This window comes from Trachemys scripta, chromosome 6 (assembly GCF_013100865.1).
Source record: "Trachemys scripta elegans isolate TJP31775 chromosome 6, CAS_Tse_1.0, whole genome shotgun sequence".
Taxonomy (NCBI): domain Eukaryota; kingdom Metazoa; phylum Chordata; order Testudines; family Emydidae; genus Trachemys; species Trachemys scripta.
Genome location: NC_048303.1, coordinates 11,189,274 through 11,210,658, shown reverse-complemented (window position 1 = coordinate 11,210,658; position 21,385 = coordinate 11,189,274). Strand labels below are relative to the sequence as shown.

The 21,385-nt window shown below is 43.0% G+C and overlaps 1 protein-coding gene across 2 annotated transcripts in view; it reads right to left on the bottom strand.

Annotated features, from left to right (window-relative positions):
• KATNAL2 (katanin catalytic subunit A1 like 2) overlaps window positions 1-16,298 on the bottom strand; it is a 51,912-nt gene extending 35,614 nt beyond the window's left edge. For both annotated transcript variants that reach the window (XM_034774599.1, XM_034774600.1), the window contains exons 1-3: window positions 16,144-16,298; window positions 2,363-2,433; window positions 304-470 (exon numbers count right to left, since the gene is read on the bottom strand). In XM_034774599.1, coding sequence (XP_034630490.1) covers window positions 304-470; window positions 2,363-2,433; window positions 16,144-16,194 — 289 coding nt within the window. In that variant the 5' untranslated portion in view covers window positions 16,195-16,298. The remainder of the gene's footprint in view (window positions 1-303; window positions 471-2,362; window positions 2,434-16,143) is intronic.
• Between the last annotated feature and the right edge of the window lie 5,087 nt (window positions 16,299-21,385).

Sequence of the window (21,385 nt, the reverse complement as noted above, 5' to 3'; positions counted from 1 at the left end):
ATCTCAAAGTTGTTTAAAAAAGATGGATAAACATCATCATACCCATTCCTACAGATAGGAAAACTGAAGCACAGAGAAGTGAGAGGCAGAAAAGGAAACTGATCCCAGGTCTCCTGAATCCCAGTCCCATATTCTAACCACTAGACTTTTAGCTCTATAATCATTTGAGAGCTTGGGGACAGAGAAAATAACACTAAATAAGGATAAGTCTGAGAAGTGTTGGGTATTTTAGTGCTCACATATTTTTTAAAATTATGAGAAACAGAAGTTCAAAAGCTTTCTTTTTGGAACACAGCCACGTACCAGTGTCAAGGGCCTTTTTGGTAATTTTAGGGTATTTTTGGAATTTTACATAGTAATAGCTTTCATATTCCATCAAAATAGTCTCAAGATCAATGTTGTCACAAACTTCAAAGCGGCGTATAGCTAATTGGGTTTCTTGTTCCAAAGCATTTGCAGCATCAACATACCTGGTCATTTCAAAAGAGCAAAGAACATAAAACTGAATGTCATTATTTTATAAAATTCTTTGAGAGAAATAGCATACAAGGAAATGTGTTATAGTTCAAACTGTGGCAACCCCACATAACTAATAACCAGAAACAATTATAAGCACTTTTCATTCACAGGCCTCAAAGTGCTTCCCAAAAGTTCAACGTAAGATCACATTGCAAATTAGTAACACAGCTGTGACTAGAGTACCCAGTTCTGTTGACATCCAGAATTGAATCCTGTCCACCTAACCATCCTGCCTCCTTATTATTATTATTAGCTTATATCAATTAATTTAAAAACAAATAAGAATAACCAGTGTGGTATAGCTGACCCGTTATCTTCAAACCATTGTGCAAATATTAACCAATTAATCCTCATAATGCCTCTGAGAGAGACTTGTCCTCTCTCCGTTTCCCCATCGGTAAAATGCAGGCCAGATTCTGATGTCAGTTACATCAGTATAAACCTAAAGTAACACTATTTGAATAAATTCCTAGCTATAAAGATTCACACTGTTGTAACTGAGATCACAATCAGGCCTGCAGAGATGAAAGGGTAAATATTCAAAATGGCTGTGTCTCGGGCTGGCAAATTTGTACCTTCCCTTTTGCACCCATAAAATCAAATCCAGGTGCAAATCATACGATCTATACTACTTATTACCTCACTTCAATGCAAATCACAGAGTTAAAAGCTGAAGAACCAAGATTTGCACCTTCAATTCAAATACAAATGTAAAAATGCAGGGGGCAATTTTTTGCAACTGCAAATTACACCAGAAAAAGGAAGGCCAGAGCTTTAGAAAATTTAACCCAATTGCTTGTTCAAAGTCACACAATAGATTGGTGGAAGTCAGGATAATCATAGAATCATAGAATCCTGATTCCCAGTCCCAAATTTACTCCATTATATCATTACGCTTTCATACTAAATACATTTATACCCTTTTAAAACCCATATACGTACCTCCTTCTGTGTTACTGTAACTTCCATTAAAAGTAATGGAAATTGTGCATGTGTGCAACAAGTCTCATGCTACAAAACAATTACAGAATCTGACAGCTCAATGCTGACATACCTGATGGAAGCCCACCCTTAGCCTCCCCTGTTGTCCTTGTCCTCTCCAGCAAAACCAAAAGACCTAACTTGATATGCCTAGTATTAGTAGCAAACACATGGAGGAAGCTTTTTAAAAAACCTTTCAGATCTTTGTTACATATCATAAAGGGCAAAACCCCAATTAAGGTAAAAAAAAAAAAGCCTTTATAGATGATTGTAAAAAATTTCTAAGTAACACCAGATACAAGCTTTTTATTTTTATTCCATCAATTTAAATAAATAAAATGAATTTAAAAGTAAAATATCCATGTTATATGCTAGTATTAGAGCAGGGGTCGGCAACATTTGGCACGCGGCTCGCCAGGGTAAGCACCCTGGCGGGCCGGGCCAGTTTTATTTACCTGCTGACGCGGCAGGTTCGGCTGATCGCGGCCCCCACTGTCCGCGGTTTGCCGTCCCGGGCCAATGGGAGCAGCGAGAAACAGCGCGGGCGAGCGATGTGCTGGCCGCGGCTTCTCGCCGCCCCCATTGGCCCGGGACGGCGAACCGCGGCCAGTGGGGGCCGCGATCGGCCGAACCTGCCGCATCAGCAGGTAAATAAAACTGGCCCGGCCCGCCAGGGTGCTTACCCTGGCGAGCCGCGTGCCAAACATTGCCGACCCCTGTATTAGAGACACTTCAGAGCAATATAATTAGCAGGGCAGGCCTTCCATTGCATCCACTAGAGGGCAGAAGTGCATATTACCATGAAAGACCAGAAACACACATAAATAAACAACTGTAGTGTATTTTTGTTTAGATAACATACCCTTCCTCTGTTAAATAATGCAAAATTAGAATGAGAAGATTTTTTCGACGAGCTTCTGTCCGCATCTCATCCTGTGAAGGAAGATAGAATTCTAGATCAAACGTAATAATCAGATTCTATGTATAGCTACAAACAGCATCAAAATGTAGTCTGGCCAAATAAAGCCAATTAAATAAAGACAACAGTATGTAAGAACTATAAAACAGCTTGCAGTCAAAAAACAGAAGTAAAATGGTTTTCCACTGTAATTTTTTGAACACTATGAGGCATCCTGGATGGATAAAAGCTTTTTCATAGAAACAATAGTTTGAATTAGAAATTCCTTTTACTGTTTGTACTTTTGTGAAATTTTGGGGTTCAGCTAGGCCAGTAAGGGGTTTGGTTACCATCTGGTAACCCTGGGTGTCTTGTGGTTGTGCAGCTTTCATCCAGAACTCTGACCTTAACAGATTATCAGCAGCCCACAAGCCTCACCCTGGCTTTACCCAACCTGGTTACTCCTTGAAGGCTGACTTTGGGTATGATTCCAGCCACGAATTCGTCTCAAACTCATCCGACAGCAGGGACCAGTCCCTCTGATTGGACCCTCACAGAAGAAGTGTTAGGTTCACTACCTTTACAGACAGTCAATCACTCCAACCTGTTAGCTTTCTAGAAGCACACACTTCTCTGAACTTGTATAGCACACACTGATGATTTATAATGAAAGCAAAACAAGTTTATTAGCAAAAGAACATGGATTAAGTGATACCAAGTAAAAAGGATAAAGATTACAGAAGCCTGGTTTGTACGCCAAATCGGAAAAATGGTGTACAAACTGGCTCATCATTGAATTTTTGGAGTACATCATTTCCCCAGAGTGAATCCAGATGGATCCACAGACTTTACCGTGGAACTCGCAGCATCTGACAGCCAAACATTTGTGGACTTCCTGATCCAAATGGCCCATTTCATCCCCAGCAACCAGCTACTCTCTGCTGAGACTACCGCTCACCTCCTACTGCACAATGTGATATGGTTCCATGGGTTTACCAACCACATAATGTCTGACCAAGGCTCACAGTTCACCTCTTGCTTCTGGTATGAAGCATTTAGGCTAGGGGTGGGCAAACTCCAGCCTGCGGGCTGCGTCCGCCCTGTCAAACCTTTTAATCTGGCCCTCAAGCTGCCACCAGGGAGTGGGTTCAGAGGCTTGCCCCGCTCCACCCGCCCAGTGCTTCCCAGCCTCCGACTCACAATTCCTGGATGAGCACCATCTTCCCACATGCAGAGTCACACTGCGCAGGCGCGGCCAGCACTGCTTATCCAGACTCTTCACTGTGCTGTTTCTGGGATCGGAACCCTGCCCCTACGTGCCCAATCCCAGAAGTGCCAGCTTTGACACCTGGCTAGAGGTGTTAGCTTGTCCTTTGTCTAAGGAACCAGTTTACCCCCTCTTGCTGTCCTGAGGACCCGGATTACTACTTATATATAAACTGAGGTAGACACACATTTCAGTGTTTAAGATAGATCTATTTAACAACTTCTGTCTCATCAGGGCTACATGGGTTTAAACATGTGCTAACAACATCATACAAGGGCATTCAGAACTTTGCATATAATGTTATTACATAGATTTCACCATTATATTATTGACTAGTGAGTTATTAATTTTCAAATGATACCTCACAAGGCATATTTTGTACAAAGATTATTACAATAGTGGGTAGGGTATAAATACAGGAGTACATTCGGTCATAGCCGGTCACCTTCAAACTCTAGCTTTCCCAGTCTCTCAAAATACACCCAGTTTTCCATGTTTCCCTTCTGAAACCCTACACTGAGCACACCTTCCCTAACCGAACCACACCACTGCCTCCATCAGTTGAAATCCAGGTCACAAGGAATACGAAGTCCATGTCATCCTTGATTCCTGACAGACACATGGCTGTTTGTACTATCTGGTGGACTGGGAAGGCTACGGCTCCAAAGAACACACATGGGAGTCTGTCTCCCATGTCCACGCCCCTGACCTGGTGGAAGAATTCCAGAAGGTTCACCCAGACAAGCCTGAACCAGCACTTGCCCGAAATGGGGGGGGTGATGTAAAAACCTGCAGGACCGGACCCTGTGACCATAAGGGTTCTGGGCTGCTGACACCTCTGCATCACCACTGAAGGTTTAGGGTGGGCTCCCATGGGAGGACCCTGTGAGATTAGGCTCAGCAGGAAGTACTGCCCAGCATGACCAAGTGGTGGCTCCTCACAGTCCACCGATTGGTCAGTACCAGTACTTAAACCAGGAAGCCACGAACAACACAGACTGCCTGTCTGTCTCTGCTGCAGACACTGCTTGCAATAGACCCTAGATTCCAGCTTCTGACCCTGGTTTGGTTTGTCCTCAACTTTGCTCTTCAATTGCTCTCTGTAACTAACTTCGTGCCTGACCCTGCCCACCTCCTGATACCTGGCTCTCAGATTGCCATCTGGCCTGTCTCGGACTCTGTCCTCCCAGTAACCTGACCCTGCCTGCCTCTTAATGCCTGAACCTCTGTCTGCCCTCTGACCATCCAGTGCCTGACTCCCAACTCCTGCTCTGGCCACTAGGTCCGACCACCCTCATTCCAGTTGTAACACAGTCTTCTTTCCACTTTTACTGGCCAGAACCCATTATGGAGATCAACACACTTGGTTTCTTTGTCTCCTAAGATGAAAGATAAAGATGGGAGTCATATCACCAAAGGGCTGTCTTTGTCTTACAAAACAGGAATGCCTTCTGGGGTTTCAGTTTCCTGCATCACTCTGGGGTGCAGGAGTCATGTTAATTCTGTCTCTTGAATTCAGGATCAGGAGAACCCCAGCTGCTTTAGGTCAAAGGTTTTGTTTACTGCTAATATGTAAACTGAGGTAAACTCACTTTCCTTTGTCTAGGATGGACCTGTTTATGACCTTTACTTAGGCTAGGCTCTGTGGTCTTAAACATGTTCTAGTAACATTATACATAGGGAATTCATAACTTCACCTATAATGTTAACACATGCATTTTACAATGAGATTAATAAAGTGTATTAGTTTTTATATGATACCTCACAAGGCATATTTTGTATAATTATTGCAGCAGTGAGAATACAAAGGTGCCTAGGGTCACAACTTTGTATTGGAAACACTAGCTTATGCTGTCATGCAAGAAATTGCTACTTAAGAAAATTAACCATTTTGAACCACTGCAAGACCAGACAACTCCTAAAGCAGGGTGACCAAAGTAAGGTTTCCCTATAACTCGGGCAAGGCGTCAGTTCTATATTTACAAATGTTCCTCAGCACAGATACATACGAAAGGCCTGAGTAGTATTAATACTTCACAATAAATATTTAAATGGTCCCGCTTATCTTAAAGTGCACTACAAAATATTTACATACATAATCTTCTGTGTGGAGGAGCACTACACAGCATATAGCATAATGCACACTAGCGAGAGGGGAAAGTTCAGCAAAGACATTCACATTTTTTTTTCCTGCTGCGAAGTGTCACAAGGTCTTCAATGCCCAAACAGACCAAATATGTCCTCAGTTTTTAAGATCTTACTGTCGCAAGATATTACATGCCAGATGCACTAAAGATTCAAATGCCTCTTCGTGCTTCAGCTATCATTCCAGAGGACATGCTTCCATGCTGATGATGATTATTAAAAAAAATAATGCATTAATTAAACTTGTAAGTGAACTCCTTGAGGGAGAATTGTATGTCTCCTGCTCTGTGTTTTACCCGCATTCTGCCATATATTTCATGTTATAATAGTCTCGGGTGATGACCCAGCACATGTTGTTCGTTTTAAGAACACTTTCACTGCAAATGTGACAAAATGCAAAGATACCAATGTGAAATTTCTAAAGATAGCTACAGCACTCAACCAAGATTTAAGAATCTGAAGTGCCTTCTAAAATCTAAGAGGGACAAGCTGTGGTGCATGCTTTCAGAAGTCTTAAAAGAGCAATACTCCAATGCAGAAACTACAGAACCCGAACCACCAAAAAAGAAAATCAACCTTCTGCTGGTGGCATCTGACTCAGATGATGAAAATGAACATGCGTCGGTCCACACTGCTTTGGATTGTTATCGAGCAGAACCCATCATCAGCATGGATGCATGTCCTCTGGAATGGTGGTTGAAGCATGAAGGGACATATGAATCTTTAGCACATCCGGCACATAAATATCTTGTGACGCCGGATACAACAGTGCCATGCGAATGCCTGTTCTTCCTTTCAGGTGACATTGTAAACAAAAAGCGGGCAGCATTATCTCCTGCAAATGTAAACAAACTTTTTTGTCTGAGCGATTGGCTGAACAAGAAGTAGGACTGAGTGGACTTGTAGGCTCTAAAGTTTTAGACTGTTTTATTTTTGAATGTAGGTTTTTTTTGCACATAATTCTATATTTGTAAGTTCAACTTTCATGATAAAGAGATTGCACTAAAGTACTTGTACACCTCTACCTGGATATAACGCGACCCGATATAACACGAATTCGGATATAACGCAGTAAAGCAGTGCTCCGGGGGTGGGGGGGGCGCACTCCGGTGGATCAAAGCAAGTTTGATATAATGCGGTTTTCACCTATAACACAGTAAGATTTTTTGGCTCCCGACGACAGCGTTATATCGAGGTAGAGGTGTATCTGGTGAATTGAAAAATATTATTTCTTTTGTTTTTTACAGTGCAAATATTTGTAATACAAAATAAATAAAAAGTGAGCACTCTACACTTTGTATTCTGTTGTAATTGAAATCAATATCTTTGAAAATGTAGAAAACTTCCAAAAATATTTAAATAAATGGAATTTATTGTTGTTTAGCAGCACGATTAATCGCGTTTAATTTTTTAAATCGCTTGACAACCCTAGTATTTCCACATGGAAATTAGGTTTGTGTAAAGGTTAATCTTTGAAATCAGGTACAAAATTTGAACCAGTTGTATACAAAACCTGGGGATATGTGAAAGTATTCACTTAAAATGGGGCTGCATATTAGAGATGACTCTCAGTGCAGGTTTCACTGTATAACATTTACTATAAATAAAATACCAGTGCTACGATACCTTAGGGACTAATCCTCCCCCTTGTTCCTTAAAAGGCAAAAGGACAGGATAAAACCATGACTTCTAGCACATTGCCACATTGTTCCCCCAAGAGGTGGGCCCTGTGGCAGAATGGATCCGGAAGAGGAAGTGTCCAGCCAAAGTGGTAGAGAATAGATCTGCAGGAGATAAACCCACAAATCCTTGGCCTATCCACGATACAACCCGCCCCTGCGTCCTTTAGTGCCACAGCACTAATTTCTGCTGCATCTGTCCATCTGGAGCTCACAGACAAGCCACAGAGTTACCACTGTTCATAACTACTTTATCATTTTAAGTCCCAATAGACATAAAAAAGGAATATGTATGTAGAAGGATAGTTCCCCTTTGTCTCCATTGTCTCTTAGAATTGTGCTCTATCACAGCAACCACAGAAAGAAGAAAGGTACCAAAATGTGGTTTGGGTGGTCAAACATAGTGCATAGCCAACCTTCCTCTTCTTGGTCAGATTAGAATTATTCTGCTCCCCTCTTGCGCTCTGCAGTATGGAGGGTACCATATGCCTGTAGCAGGAAGAGAGCCTGAGACATAAGCCCTTTTATCTGGGCTAAAGTAGTGGTCAAAGCTTTGCTAATATAAAGCAAAGTCAGCAAGGCTGTAAAAACGGGAGTCAGGCTCTGACTGCGTACATGCCCACAGAGCCTGGCAAGAACAGGGCTGGTATTGCAAAAAAATACACACATTCCTAAGAAAGGCTAGGCGCTGCGCACTCAAACAAACACATTCCAGAAGGATGGTACCAGAACACCCCGATACCAAGTATGGTACAAACACTCCCCCAAAAAATAAAAGGAACACGCTCTTAAAGATGAGGTCAGGATGACAATATAATGGATAGAGATGTTTTGATCGAACCAACATGTACAAGGTAATGAGTGGTAACAATCCACGTCAGGGGGCAGTAACTAACCACGTCAGAGGGGCAATACATAACTTGTTTGTATTGGTATATAAAACTGAGTCTCAGAGGGAGTGTCTTTGGCCAGCAGAGGGGGCAATGGAAAGTCCTGCCATTCACTGAGCTACATCCATTGTCACGGGCATACATGTGCTAGTGTAACTGTAGACATTAATTTGGGGAGCTAAGACCATGCTTCGCCGACAATAAACTTAGCCGGGTGCCTTTGTACCTTAACGGCTCTTGTGGTCATTGGGCAGTTCGCTTGAGGTTTGCCATGCCAGTTACCTGCACAGAGCAGGGATGCCACACAGAGAGAGAACACACACGCAGCCAAACATCTAACGACAATGCCATTCATCTTCTGACTTACGTATTTGAGATAATATGGTCAGTTACTTTATTTTAAAGCTGGTGACTATCCCTTTGTTTGTTCCAGAAGGCTTTTATTAATCTGTAGAAAAACTGGGAGGCTAGGCAGGGGGTCATCACAGCTATCATACTCTTTTCCCTTGGAAGTTTGATTTAAGTGCAGAGCCATCTAGTGGAAAAGAGGGAAATTTTTTTACATGAAATTTTCCCAGGATTTGAAAATGTACTTGTTTCTCATTTTACTTAAGTGATGGTGTATACACTTAATTTCAGATTTCTAAAGGGAGAAAGATGAGGCAGTTCAAGAAAGAGGTATTAAATTTGCAACCTGAGCTCTAACACGCCCTACTTCTGTTGCCTTGGGAAAGTTACAACTCCCTCTGCCTTAGTTTCCCTGTCCTTAATACAAGTACAATAATACTTTCCTATCTCCAAGTGGCATTGTGAAGATTAATATTTTATAAAGCACTTTGAGGATGAAAAGTGCAGATTATTATTATTAAGCTCTGGTCTGGGGTAATTTGCTTGTACAACCACAAGTGCATTGGCAGGGATGCTGAAAGAGAAGATGGATTAACTTTGTGGCATGTTCTCAGCAAATTAAAACAAACCTTGGCACAGGTGGGATGAGGGATTCTCTCATAGACAGAGTTTTGAAAATAATCTTAAAATTGGGACCTTTTTACAATTCATCCTTGAAGACTTGTCTCTCTGTAATTACAGCTTGAGGGGTAGGAAAGGGGTTGGAGTTATTACTACTGGAGATGATTGTGGTGCCCCCTTATATCCATTAGCCCAATGGATAGAGCACTTACCCAGGCTGTAGGAGACTCAGATTCAAATCTCCACTCTATCTGATCCCAGGACTCCCATCTCCCAGGATAGTGCCTTAACCACAGAGCTGTAGGGTATTCTGGGGGGATTTAGACTCATAGACTCTAAGGTCAGAAGGGACCATTATGATCATCTAGTCTGACCTCCCGCATGATGTCCCAGTCTCTCCTGTTCAAATGGTTCCACTTTATATAAACATTTAAATATTCACTGAGCCAAAGACCGCATGAACGACTCTACAACCTAGTGGTTAGCACATTCACATTGGAGACCTAAGTTCCCTTCCCATTCCAGTGGCAGCGCCACCTCCTCCACTGTGTCTTGTGCGGGGTCCGATCTGGTAGGCATGCTCTAAGGCTGTTTACATCACTGTTGCGCCCACTGTTGATAGCGACGGTAGGCCTTTTTGCCAAAAATTCCCCCATGAAGAAGCCTCCTAAAAAATGAAAGGTTAGTTTAGTCTCCATGGCCCATTCACTGTTTGTCGTCTGGTGAAACTGACACCAAGAGTGCCACTTGTGACGATTAATATTGTGGTGTAGAAACCTGTCCACTGAGAACTCAACTAAGGGCTTCCCTACACAAACAATTAATTTTGCAAGATGGATTGTGAATCTACCCAGCACAAGCCTGCTATGGAGCAACCGCCCATGTGGACCCTCCTGAGGCACATTAATGTGCTCTGACCTAGTCCCATTTCAATGATGACTAGATCAAAGCACATGAATGAACTATTAATGCATGTCAGCAGGGTCCTCACAGACAGTCCACAACAGGCAATTGAGGGGTAGATTCATCCCCCAGCTTCCCACAAAACTAAATGTTTGTATAGACAAGCCCTAAGAGTTAAGACTACTGAATCATCTCACATAGAGCACCAATGAGCCAATCAGATGATAGCAACTTTCGTTCACAATCAACCGAGGTTGGATTGGAACCAAAAATATAGAGACATAAGCCTCTGATCCCAATCCTGTGATGTGCTGATGAGCCACGCTGAAGTCAAGAGGAGTTGAAGCCATTGAAAACCTTACAGGATGGATCTTCTATTGCATAACAAATCTAATGAACCACTCAGTCACCCCGCCCAGTCCATTCCATACAGGCAGACAGCCTGAAAGCAAACTACTATCACACCAGGGACTTCAGCTCTGGTTAGCAAGGAAGTGGTAAATCTTATACGTGTGTGAAAGAAAAGGAGCACTTACAAGTAAAAAGTTATTTAAAATTCAGTTTAGCTTTATAGTGATTTAGCCTTGCTATTTAATTAGTATGGTATTTAGAATGGCATGTTGTTTATAGTCATTGGTATTTCAATAGATGTTTAAGTGTTTAAAGTTTAATAAGCTCCTATTCTTAGCTGAACAAAAAATGTGCGTAATTACATTTTCAATTACTATAGAGAATTTTTTGGGTCCATGCAATTAATAAAAGCTTAAGGCATTTAAACATGATCTTGTTTTAAAGGCTAAATAGTTGAGCACTTCACTAATTAGCTCCAACACTTAGTGTTTTTTTTTCTAAATTAACAGAATAAAAATGCCATGTATTCATTTCCTTGTAGCTGATGGAGACACATGAATTTGTAAACCAGTTTAATTTTAAAACTGAACTGTTCCCATATTTAATTCCAAATCTTTTTTTTTTTTTTTTTTTTTAAAGGTACAGGTTATGGGTCAAATTAGTTTCTTGTGTAGCTCTACTGATTTCAGGGACTTCAGTGTAACTCCACATACACCAGGGATTAATTTAACTAGAATTCTTCATTATTATTTGATCCTAATTTTCTACATTATAATGTAGAATACATATAAAAAATTAAAAGTACTAGTTGCAAAGTACTTCATTCAAAAGACAGAAAGTGCCAGATATACATTTGCCCTTGCCACTTTAATTCTGTGCCTGTGTGCACGCAACCTGTGCGCTGAATAAGGCAAGGATCTGGGGGGAAAAATAGTATGTGATCTTGTAATTAAAGATTGTATTATAATCCATATACACAAAGAACCTGAATTAAAGTCGCATGGCCAACCATAAACCTGACATTTCCTAACTTTCTAGTCCTTGACTTTCTAAATAAGACAATCTAAATAACTTTCTTGTACCAGTCTATTTGTATGTAATTTCCTGTTTTTAAAAGGAAAAGGGTAAAAACAAATTATATTATGTAACAACCCCCCCCCCCGATCATATATCAGCAGGGTGTGATCCAGAAACTTTAGGACTGTAGCACAACCTCAACCACTTGAGCTACAGGACTTGCTAAGGCAGTGGTCCCCAAACTGTGGGGTGTGAGCCCCTAGGGGGGAATGGAAGAACATTGGGGGGGGGGCGCAACGGGGCCTGGACCAGCCCCTATGGGGGGCAGGGAAGGAGCGCCACTCAGCACCGCTCTGCCCCCAGCTCTGCTCCAGCCCTGCCCCTAGCCACAGCTCTGGCCCTGGCCTCAGCCCCCGCTCTACTCCCGGCCATGGCACCCATCTGTGGCTCCAGCCCCCACTCCTGGCCCTGTGCTCTCAGCCCCGCAACTATGTCCCCAGCCCACAATCACAGCTCCCGGGGGGGGGGGGGGGGCAGGAACAAGTAAAGGCGAGGGCGTGACCATAAAAGTTTGGGGGTCACTGAGCTAAGGGTATGTGTACACTGTAGCTGGTGGTATAATTTCCAACTCAGGTAGAGGTACACATGCTAGTTTTGATCAAGCTAGAGCGCTAAAAATGGCAGCATTGCTGTGAACAAGCTGCTTGATTATTTACCAAGGACTTGACTGTACCTGGCTGGCTATCCCATGCCACCGCTTATACTACTGCAGCTACACTGCTATTTTTAGCACTTTACTTTGATCAAAAGCTAGCTCATGTACATCTACCGGAGATGGAAATTACACCTCCAGCTGCAGGATACCTTTCATTAGCTAGTAGCAGGACAAAGCTGTTATTCCAGAGGCAGGACAGGCCACTAAGGACATCCTTGCCTGGCTCCTTTTCTGTTCTCTCCCTTCAGCAGTAGGGGAATCCTATCCCATATGGTGCCTAAGGGTGGGGAGGGCGCTTGGCCCAGTTCTCTCCCCTCCCCCACCTTCAGGAATTATGAAAGCTTCTGCCCCATCTGGTGCCCCCAGAGGTGGGAGATGGTATGCTAAGGCCATGTGTCAGTGTAGTCAGGGGGCAGCATGGCCTCCACTTCACACACCACCTCCCCACTGATACTGCTGCTCCCAGGCATTCCCAGTACAGTATGGGCTGCTGCTTTGTCAGCAGCATGTGCCCGGCCTTTTAAGCTACTATTCAGTTCTTTCAGCAAACTGACAACATTTTCCTGAAAAACACAAGCAAGAGAAGGGGAAAGGCAAATATTAAACAGTTTGCAACAGCTAAACCTTAACAGAATTTCATGGGGCAAAGAAAAGGCACTTCTCTAGCCCAAGAACTTTCTCTCTGCCAAATTGAAAAGGCCTGCTGGAAACCATGGCGGTATTAGAATTTCTCAAAAAAAAGGTTGCAAATATCTTTTATAATGGAAAAAATGTAAGACAACCTAAATACAGGAGTCACTGCCAGCTCCCCCAGTAATAATGGCATAATGCCATGTAATAATGATGATGATAATAATACCTAGCTCTGATATTGCATTTTTCATCAGTAGTTCTCAAAGAGCTTTACAAAGGAGGTCAATATCAAGATTCCCATTTTACAGATGAAGAAACTGAAGCAGAGAGAGAAAACATGTGCATGGCAGTTCATTTACAGATTAAAGATCAATATAATGTATATGATAGTTTTATGATTTGACACTACAAATGCTGCACAAGACACTAGGACCATTCTGATTTTGAAATGTAAAATTACAAATATGAGTTATGATCTCTAATATAAATAGAACCTTACTAATTCTCACTTCACTAATCCAGACACTCCACAATGGGCACTCACAAAACATTGATCTCTTCCCCTTCTCAGTAAAGATATGATCAATTTTGCTGAAGCCATGTCTTACATTACTAAGGCTTCATTAATTTCACAAAATATACTACGATATATATATTATTGTGCTATGAACTGTCACATCTTTAAAACTGAACTTATACTTAAAGTATAGTACATTCTGTGACTCAGTATCCTTGATCTTATTGTATTTGTCCACTTGCTCACTAATTTACAAATTAATTAATAAGCAATAATTCTTCCAGTCATATATGTGAATTAGCAAAGTATTACTGCACAATTTGCACTAAAGCTGTAGTGTAGACATAGCTTATGTCAGCGTAATTTATGTTACTCCGGGCTGTGAATAAACCACCCCCCGAGTGACATAAGTTACACCAACGTAAGTACAGGCGTGGACAGCACAGTATGTCGGCAGGAGAGCTTCTCCCGCCGACATAGTTTCTGCTGCTCGTGGCGTGGTTTTATAATGCCGACAGGAGAGCTGTCTCCCGTCAGTATGAAGTGTCTTCACTAGACTTGCTCCAGCGGCGCAGCTGCAGCGCTGTACGTGTAGACAAGCCCTTAAACATCACCCTTACAGGGTGATTTGCAGATCAAACACTGGAAACATTCAAAGATTAATAACAGTGAAAAGCAACAACATATTTCATTAACTTTATGAAATGGACTGAGCAATGTGAATAGTTATAAGAAGCACATTCTATATCTGGGGCATCATTACAAAACACATGCAGAGAAATCTTGGCCTTATTGAAGTAAATGGGAGTTATGTCACTGTCTCCAGCGGGGCCAGGATTTCACCCTTTGCCCTGACTGATACAAATGAGACTGTGGCATGGAAGTTGTATCAAATATTCAATTGATTTAAAATTTTTATTAAAGCTAATGTTAAAAAAATTATATAATACAGAGGTTGGGAAAAGAGTGTCTGTACATCTGGGTATAGTGCTTAGATTATTCACACACATAAAGTTAGTTTTTAAAAGTCATATGATACATAGAGTACATAATCAGCAACAACCCAAAGCAATCGTCCTGCTCGCCCGCCCCTAAGGCTGGCCCTGCAGGAACACCTGTGTTGTAACTTTGACTCTGAGATCCCACGGCTTTGGTCAAAACTCTAAGGGACAGATTTTCAAAGGTATTTAGACACCTTCAATTAATTCGGGGTTAAAATTCAAAATAAAATGATCTGGACAAACTGGAGAAATGGTCTGAAGTAAACAGTTTGAAATTCAATAATGACAAATGCAAAGTACCCCACTTAGGAAGGAACAATCAGTTGCACACAGACAAAATGGGAAATGACTGCCTAGGAAGGAGTACTGCGGAAAGGGATCTGGGCATCATAGTGGATCACAAGCTAAATATGAGTCAACAGTGTAACGCTGTTGCAAAAAAAAAAAAAAAAAAAATAGGCAAACATCCTTCTGTGATATTTTAGCAGGAGTGTTGTAAGCATGAGAAGTAATTCTTCCGCTCTACTCTGTACTGATTAGGCCTCAACTTGAGAACTGTATCCAGTTCTGGGCGCCACATTTCAGGAAAGATGTGGACAAATCGGAGAAAGTCCAGGGAAGAGCAACAAAAATGATTAAAGGTCTAGAGAGGCAAGATTGAAAAAAAATTATGTTTATTTAGTCTGAAGAAGAGAAGACTGAGAGGGGACATGATAACAATTTTCAAGTACATAACTGTTACAAGGAAGGAGAAAAATTGTTCTTCTTAACCTCTGAAGATAGGACAAGAAGTAATGGGCTTAAATTGCAGCAAGGACAGTTTACGTTGGACATTAGGAAAAACTTCCCGTCAGAGTGGTTAAGCGCTGGACTAACTTGCTTAGGGAAGTTGTGGACTCTCCATCATTGGGGATTTTTAAGAACAGGTTTAAAGGGTGACCAGATTTCCCAATTTTATAGGGACAGTCCTGATTTTGGGGTCTTTTTCTTATATAGGCTCCTATTACCCCCCATCCCCTGTCCCGATTTTTCACACTTGCTGTCTGGTCACCCTAAGCAGGTTGGACAAACACCTGTCAGGGATGGAGAATACCTAGTCCTGCCATGAGGGCAGGGGACTGGACTAGATGGCCTCTCAAGGTCCCTTCCAGTCCTATGAGTCTAAAGCTAGAGAGAGGTGCCTAGTGAAATTTTCAAAAGCTCCTAGGCACTTAACTCCCGTGGTCCCTCCCCCTTTAGTGTCCTGGGGGGGGGTGTAGGACGGTGGGTCCCCCCGCCATTTGTCTGCGGGGTGGGGGGAGGAGATCAAAGGGCGAAGGGGGGGGGTCTCTGCTTTAGCAGGAGGATGGATTCCCACAAGTGAAGGGAGATAGGGGATTTCCCCCGTGCATGGGCGGTGAGACCAGACACCGCCCACGCCCCAGGACCGGGGAGACTCCCCTTTACTGAGGCTGCCGCGTCTCTGCTCCGCCCCGCCCGAAACGTACAACCCGCAACGAGGAGCCCAGACCGCCCCGCGCCTGCGCACTGCCTGAGACCTCCCTCTCTGCGGAGACCTCCTCCTGCCGGTCTCTCCTGCCCATGCGCGGTAATGGCGCCTCCAGCCGCCCGGTCTCCATGGTAACGGAGAAGCGCAGCGGCCTCTCCCTAGCACTCACCGCCTCCTTGGCCTGGTGGGTGGTCTTCAGCGTCTGGTAGGAAAGCTCCATGGGTGCGGGCTATGCGGGGAGAGGCCCACCTCGCTCACGGCACGGGCGGGAGAGTATAACCCGTTCGCGGACACGGGACAGCCACCCCACAGCGTCTCATCTGCACACCGCACAGGGGGAGGGGCTGTCTGAAGAACGGACCAATCCGCGGGCGCTGTCCGCAGCCCTAACCCGTCAAAGCACCGGGAGGTGGGGGGGGAACGATCTTGAGAACTGTCCAATCAAAAGATGGGGCTGCTTGACTAACTGGCCAATCGTCATATAGGGAGCCAGAGCCCGCCTGTAAAACTGACCAATCACCACATAGGGTAGTGGCAAGGCCCCCCCTTTTTTTTTACTTCTGACGAAGTGAGCACGTGGTGCGCAGAAGGTCCCAGCTGCTCTGAGCAGCGCTGTCTGGCCGGCCACCCCCTGCTCCGATTCGCCCCCTTTGCCACTTTTTAACCCCTGTCACAAGCAGTCCGCAGAATCTTACGGGTGTAAGGGCAGGGTGAAGGGCCGTGGAGTCAGCAGATGTACGGAGCATGCTCAGTACACACATTACTACACAGAGTTGTAGCCTATACTACGCCGGCTGCTGCTCCTGCCCCCGCTGCTGGGGCGGGACCCGGCGACCCGCCCTCCGGAGGGTTTGGTAAGCACCTAGCGGGCACTGCCAGGAAAAAGTAACCCGCTAGTTCCCTTCCTCGCCGGGCACGTTCTGACTGGCCTGGGGCACCGGTCTGAGTGTGCCCAGCGCCCTCCCTCCCCCTGGCTTTTAGCTCCGTGCCCAGCCCTACAATGTCATTAGCTCCGTGTCCAGCCCTACAATGTCATTAGCTCTGTGCCTGGCCCCACATCATGGCACGGGCTGAGCAGTGTAGGACCCATGTCAACATGTTCCCACCCTGCCTTTAGCTCCCCTTGTGGCAGGGCGTGTTCTGATGGCTATGGAACACAACTCAGAATGTGCTCACCCCATGTTTTCATCCTCTGTCCATAGCAGGGTGTATTCAGAAGGAGATGGGACACCTCTCAGAACATGCCCACCCTTACAAACCACCACTTGCACCTGATACACCAGCTGTTGTTTGCCATCTGAGGTGTGGAGCCAGAGAGATTAGTGGGTCAGAGAGGTATTTCTGATGGGAGGTAATATGGGGGATGTGGCTGAGGCTGGTAGGAGTGGGGCAGAGGATAATATGAGGGACATAAATGGGGGGTGGTGGGAGGGTGCCCCCAATAGACGATACCTAGGGGGCACCGCAGCTGAATTGGTTTAGGACAGTGCAAGTACAGATGACATGATGTTATCCAAAGATAATTGAGCCTGGTGGGTGTGGATGCACTGAACCAATTGAATTTAAAACAAGGTCAATACAACTGGTGGCTTAATTAAAAATGTTTCAGGTCACTAGCATAGACAAGGCCCTAATGGTAAAGCCAATCCTAAATCTCTAGTTTGCATCAGATAAGCCTGCTGCTAGTTGAAAATCAAAACCACTATTTATAGAAAGACCTGGAGTTCTACTCACTGAATGAAGATTCTGAAACAATGACAGGTATTTCCAACAACTTTTAAAAAAGGAATCTTCAAAATACATTGTAGCTATAATTATACTGAAAGCTATAGGTAAGATTGCAAAATGGTTTCAATTATGCCATTTCCATTAGATTCTGAAAAGTTTTCCTTTTAGGATGAAACTGCTCATATTTGGCCTCAGGCTAAAGGTTGGTTTTGTTTGTTCAGTAAGAGGTAAAAACTATATTCTCTTCCCATTAAAAAACATGAATCATAATAAAGAAAACATTAGCCAGAGCTACAGCAAAAAACTTCTATAGTGTGAAAAATTGCATGTATAAAATAGTACCTATTAAATAGTGCCTTTACAAGTTGTAGAAGACAATGTTTGAAAAAGAATAAGATACCATATAGACAACTAAGAAGAAATGGGCATTTAAGACTGGCTTGTTGATTTTAACAGTGCCTGAGCAGGCCTGTTTGCTTCTTTGTAATATCACTTTTGTATATTTTTCTCTCCATCCAGCTGGACAGATGTAGGGCTGATAATAGGATTAAACTATACAAGATTGAGAATAGACTGCTAAGTGGTTTCAAACCCCCTCTCCCCTCCTCAAAAAAACAAACCTTGACAACTGGGATAGGAAAAATGTCAGGAGTGAAAGTATTGTGGCGCTAGTAATTTTATTGGTTTTGGTGTAACCGTACCTCTACAAATTCTGATTTTTTTTTTAAAGGCCCTGATCCTTTAAGCACATGAATAGTCCCATTTATGCTAATGGAACTGTATGGTTGCTTAAAGTAAAGCACATATGTAAATATTTACAGGATTGTGGCATCGATTTCTTTCTCCTTCCATCATGAGAATAGGAGTCCCAGTGAAAATATATTACTGTCCCTTTAATTCAGCCTAGCAGAAAATATCTCCAATCAAGCAAACTTGGGAACTCAACATCTTCTCTCATTTCACACTAATGGGATGTGAGCCTGGAAGCATAATTGGAATCCCATGAATACTAGCATTATACATAGGAATTTCTCTTTAAGAATGATGAAAATAAAAAACTCAAAAGGTAACAAACTTACTCTGCTGCAACATTAAGGTTGTAAAGTTGAACTCCATACAGAAGTTAACATTAACGTGGTCCACATTGCACACCAGGTATGTTTTATTGTCTAAATAGATATGCATTAAACTACACACTTAGCAGGAATGAAAATACACTGCAATGTAACTGAGTTAATATTCCTGGAGGGTTAACTTCTACATTTCCTTATTTTTAATTTTAGCTCTGAAGTCATAACCATTACTTTGCATTAAAATATTTTTTGCATTTAATATAGCTTGCTCAATATATGTTTTAGATATGGTATTAAAACTAAGCATATCCCTCCTCTTAACTCACCAAGTAAAAGACTGTTTCTAAAGAAGCCAAAGCTAATGAGTGGTGTTTTGTAATTGGTGTATTGATCATGTCATCTCTATGCATGCAGGTTAAAATGCCATCTTATAAATTTTGTTCCTTTAATGGTCAAAAATGGACTGCCACTAGAGCTATTTGCTATTCCATTTGGTCCCCAGCAGGTGTATTTACTTGGTGCAGAGACCATGCATCTTGGGGTGCCTCACTGGGAAAAATGTGCAACTCCCTCTGCAGGGTGGCCACCAGCATGACCACATCAGCTATCTTATTCTGAGCAGCAGTTTGGCCGTCCTGCTTAGAATGCAAAGCAGTAATGATCTATCTCACCCTGTGCAGCTCATGCAGCGCATTTCATATGTACAGTCCACGTGCCCCAATGAAGCAGTGAGCCTCTATATGCTGCCTTTGTAACCCCGCTATCTGCCACACCATGGCCTTGTTCTGGTTCACCAAGACCTTGATGCATTCCTAGGGATTTTACTCCTGAGAGTCTTGGCCACCATCATCAGGATTAGGTGTGGGATCCGCTAGCCTACCAGATCCTCCTTAGGCACAGCATGGGACAAGCACAGGTGGGTGGCTGTGGGACTGCTCTAGTGACAGATTTGGGAGATGCCATTAGACAAATTTAGTCCTAGGGTGTCAGAGCCTTCCTCTGATGACAGGTATCTGTATTGCTGCTCAAGGATAATGATAGCTGGTTGGGTGGCGGGAGCAGGTCATCTGGTGTGGTGTTTGGCATACTTCTAAGGAAGCTCAATGATCAGGGGGTGGGGATGGTGTGATGGCTGCAAGAGAGTAAACCTACTTTGCTAAGTCTGTGCTTGATTTCATTGGTGCAAAATCAGCCCCAACACCTAGTGGTTCAGGATCCATGGACCCATGCAGTAATGACATACAGCTAGGACTATCCTTCGGCTGCTTTCCTGGGATGGGAGAAGGGGACATGCCCTGGAGCACTGGACAGTATATTACAATAGTGCTGTTGTCCATGCACAGGCAGTGGGTCATATAACGGGTGTATCCATGGCCTGGAAACTGGGTTGATGTGACTGCTCACCATTAAAGTGCATGATTGGCAGAATTGCATTGCACTCTCCTGCTCACTATGGGCTGCTGTGAATACTTACATCTTGTACATGCCCAGTGGATCACAGTACTAGCTCTCCCTCCCCATGAAAGACATCACAGGCCTAGTGGAGCTAGCCACTTGTAGGTATTTTGGCAGCTGGTTGCTCTGGCACCTATGCACTTTTGAAAATCCCACCCAGAGTCTACCTGCATCTTTAGGTGCTTAAATACCTTTTGAAAATCTGGTCCTAACTCTCTCATGGAGGGAAGAACCATGAATAAATCATTCACAAAAAACTCTGCAGACTCACACACATACATAGCATAGGAGATAGCCTCACTTGCTGTAAAGTGTTTATAAAAGCTCAAACCCCTATCTTGCAACTGGTTCTGCATGAGCAAGTCCCCCGGCTCACGGTTGCAGTGGGCAATTTAGTGGTTTACAAGGAAGTGGGCAATCAGGTAATCCAGGCCCTAAATCTAGGGTGTATAGAGGGGAAAAACATACCCAACCATTTAATAGAAATATTTTAATTAAATTAATAATGGTTAATTAAACAATTGTATTTCTTGATACTAAACATTCTCCTGTTGTGTTTGCAACCAGTACTTTGGAGCACTGTGCTAGTTATGAGAATAGGAAAGTAAAACAGGGCACATTTCTTTGTCAAAGCCAATCAAAGGACAAAAAGTAAGTAGTGAATAGTAAATTTAGATTGTTTCATTTTAAGCTGTTACTATTAGTACTATAACCAAGGAAGCATTACTTTAACCTGATAACATGCCTTTAGAATTGTAGTATATGGATTATTTTTATCAGCTGGTACAACAGATAGAGGGTTGATTTATACTGCTGCCTTCCATTTCTAAGCTTTGTTGTGCCAATTATCAGGGCTACAGGTTATTCCAGGAATAAGGCATAATGGTGTCTTTCCAACAAAAATTAAGTTTTTTTCAGCTATAGATAACAGAAGAATACGGCTTACAACAGGTAGAGCACAAACTGAAATTATAGACAGTAGGCCTGATTCTCCACTAGGCTTTACCTTGTGTAGTTGTTAACACCTATGTAAAGAGGGTGTTAAATGCTAATAAATTAGAATTCTCTCACTTTCATTGGTGCTAATATGTTACACTCTCTTTACACAAGTGTAACAAGACAATGAATCTGACTCAGAACTTGCAGCTTAAAGGT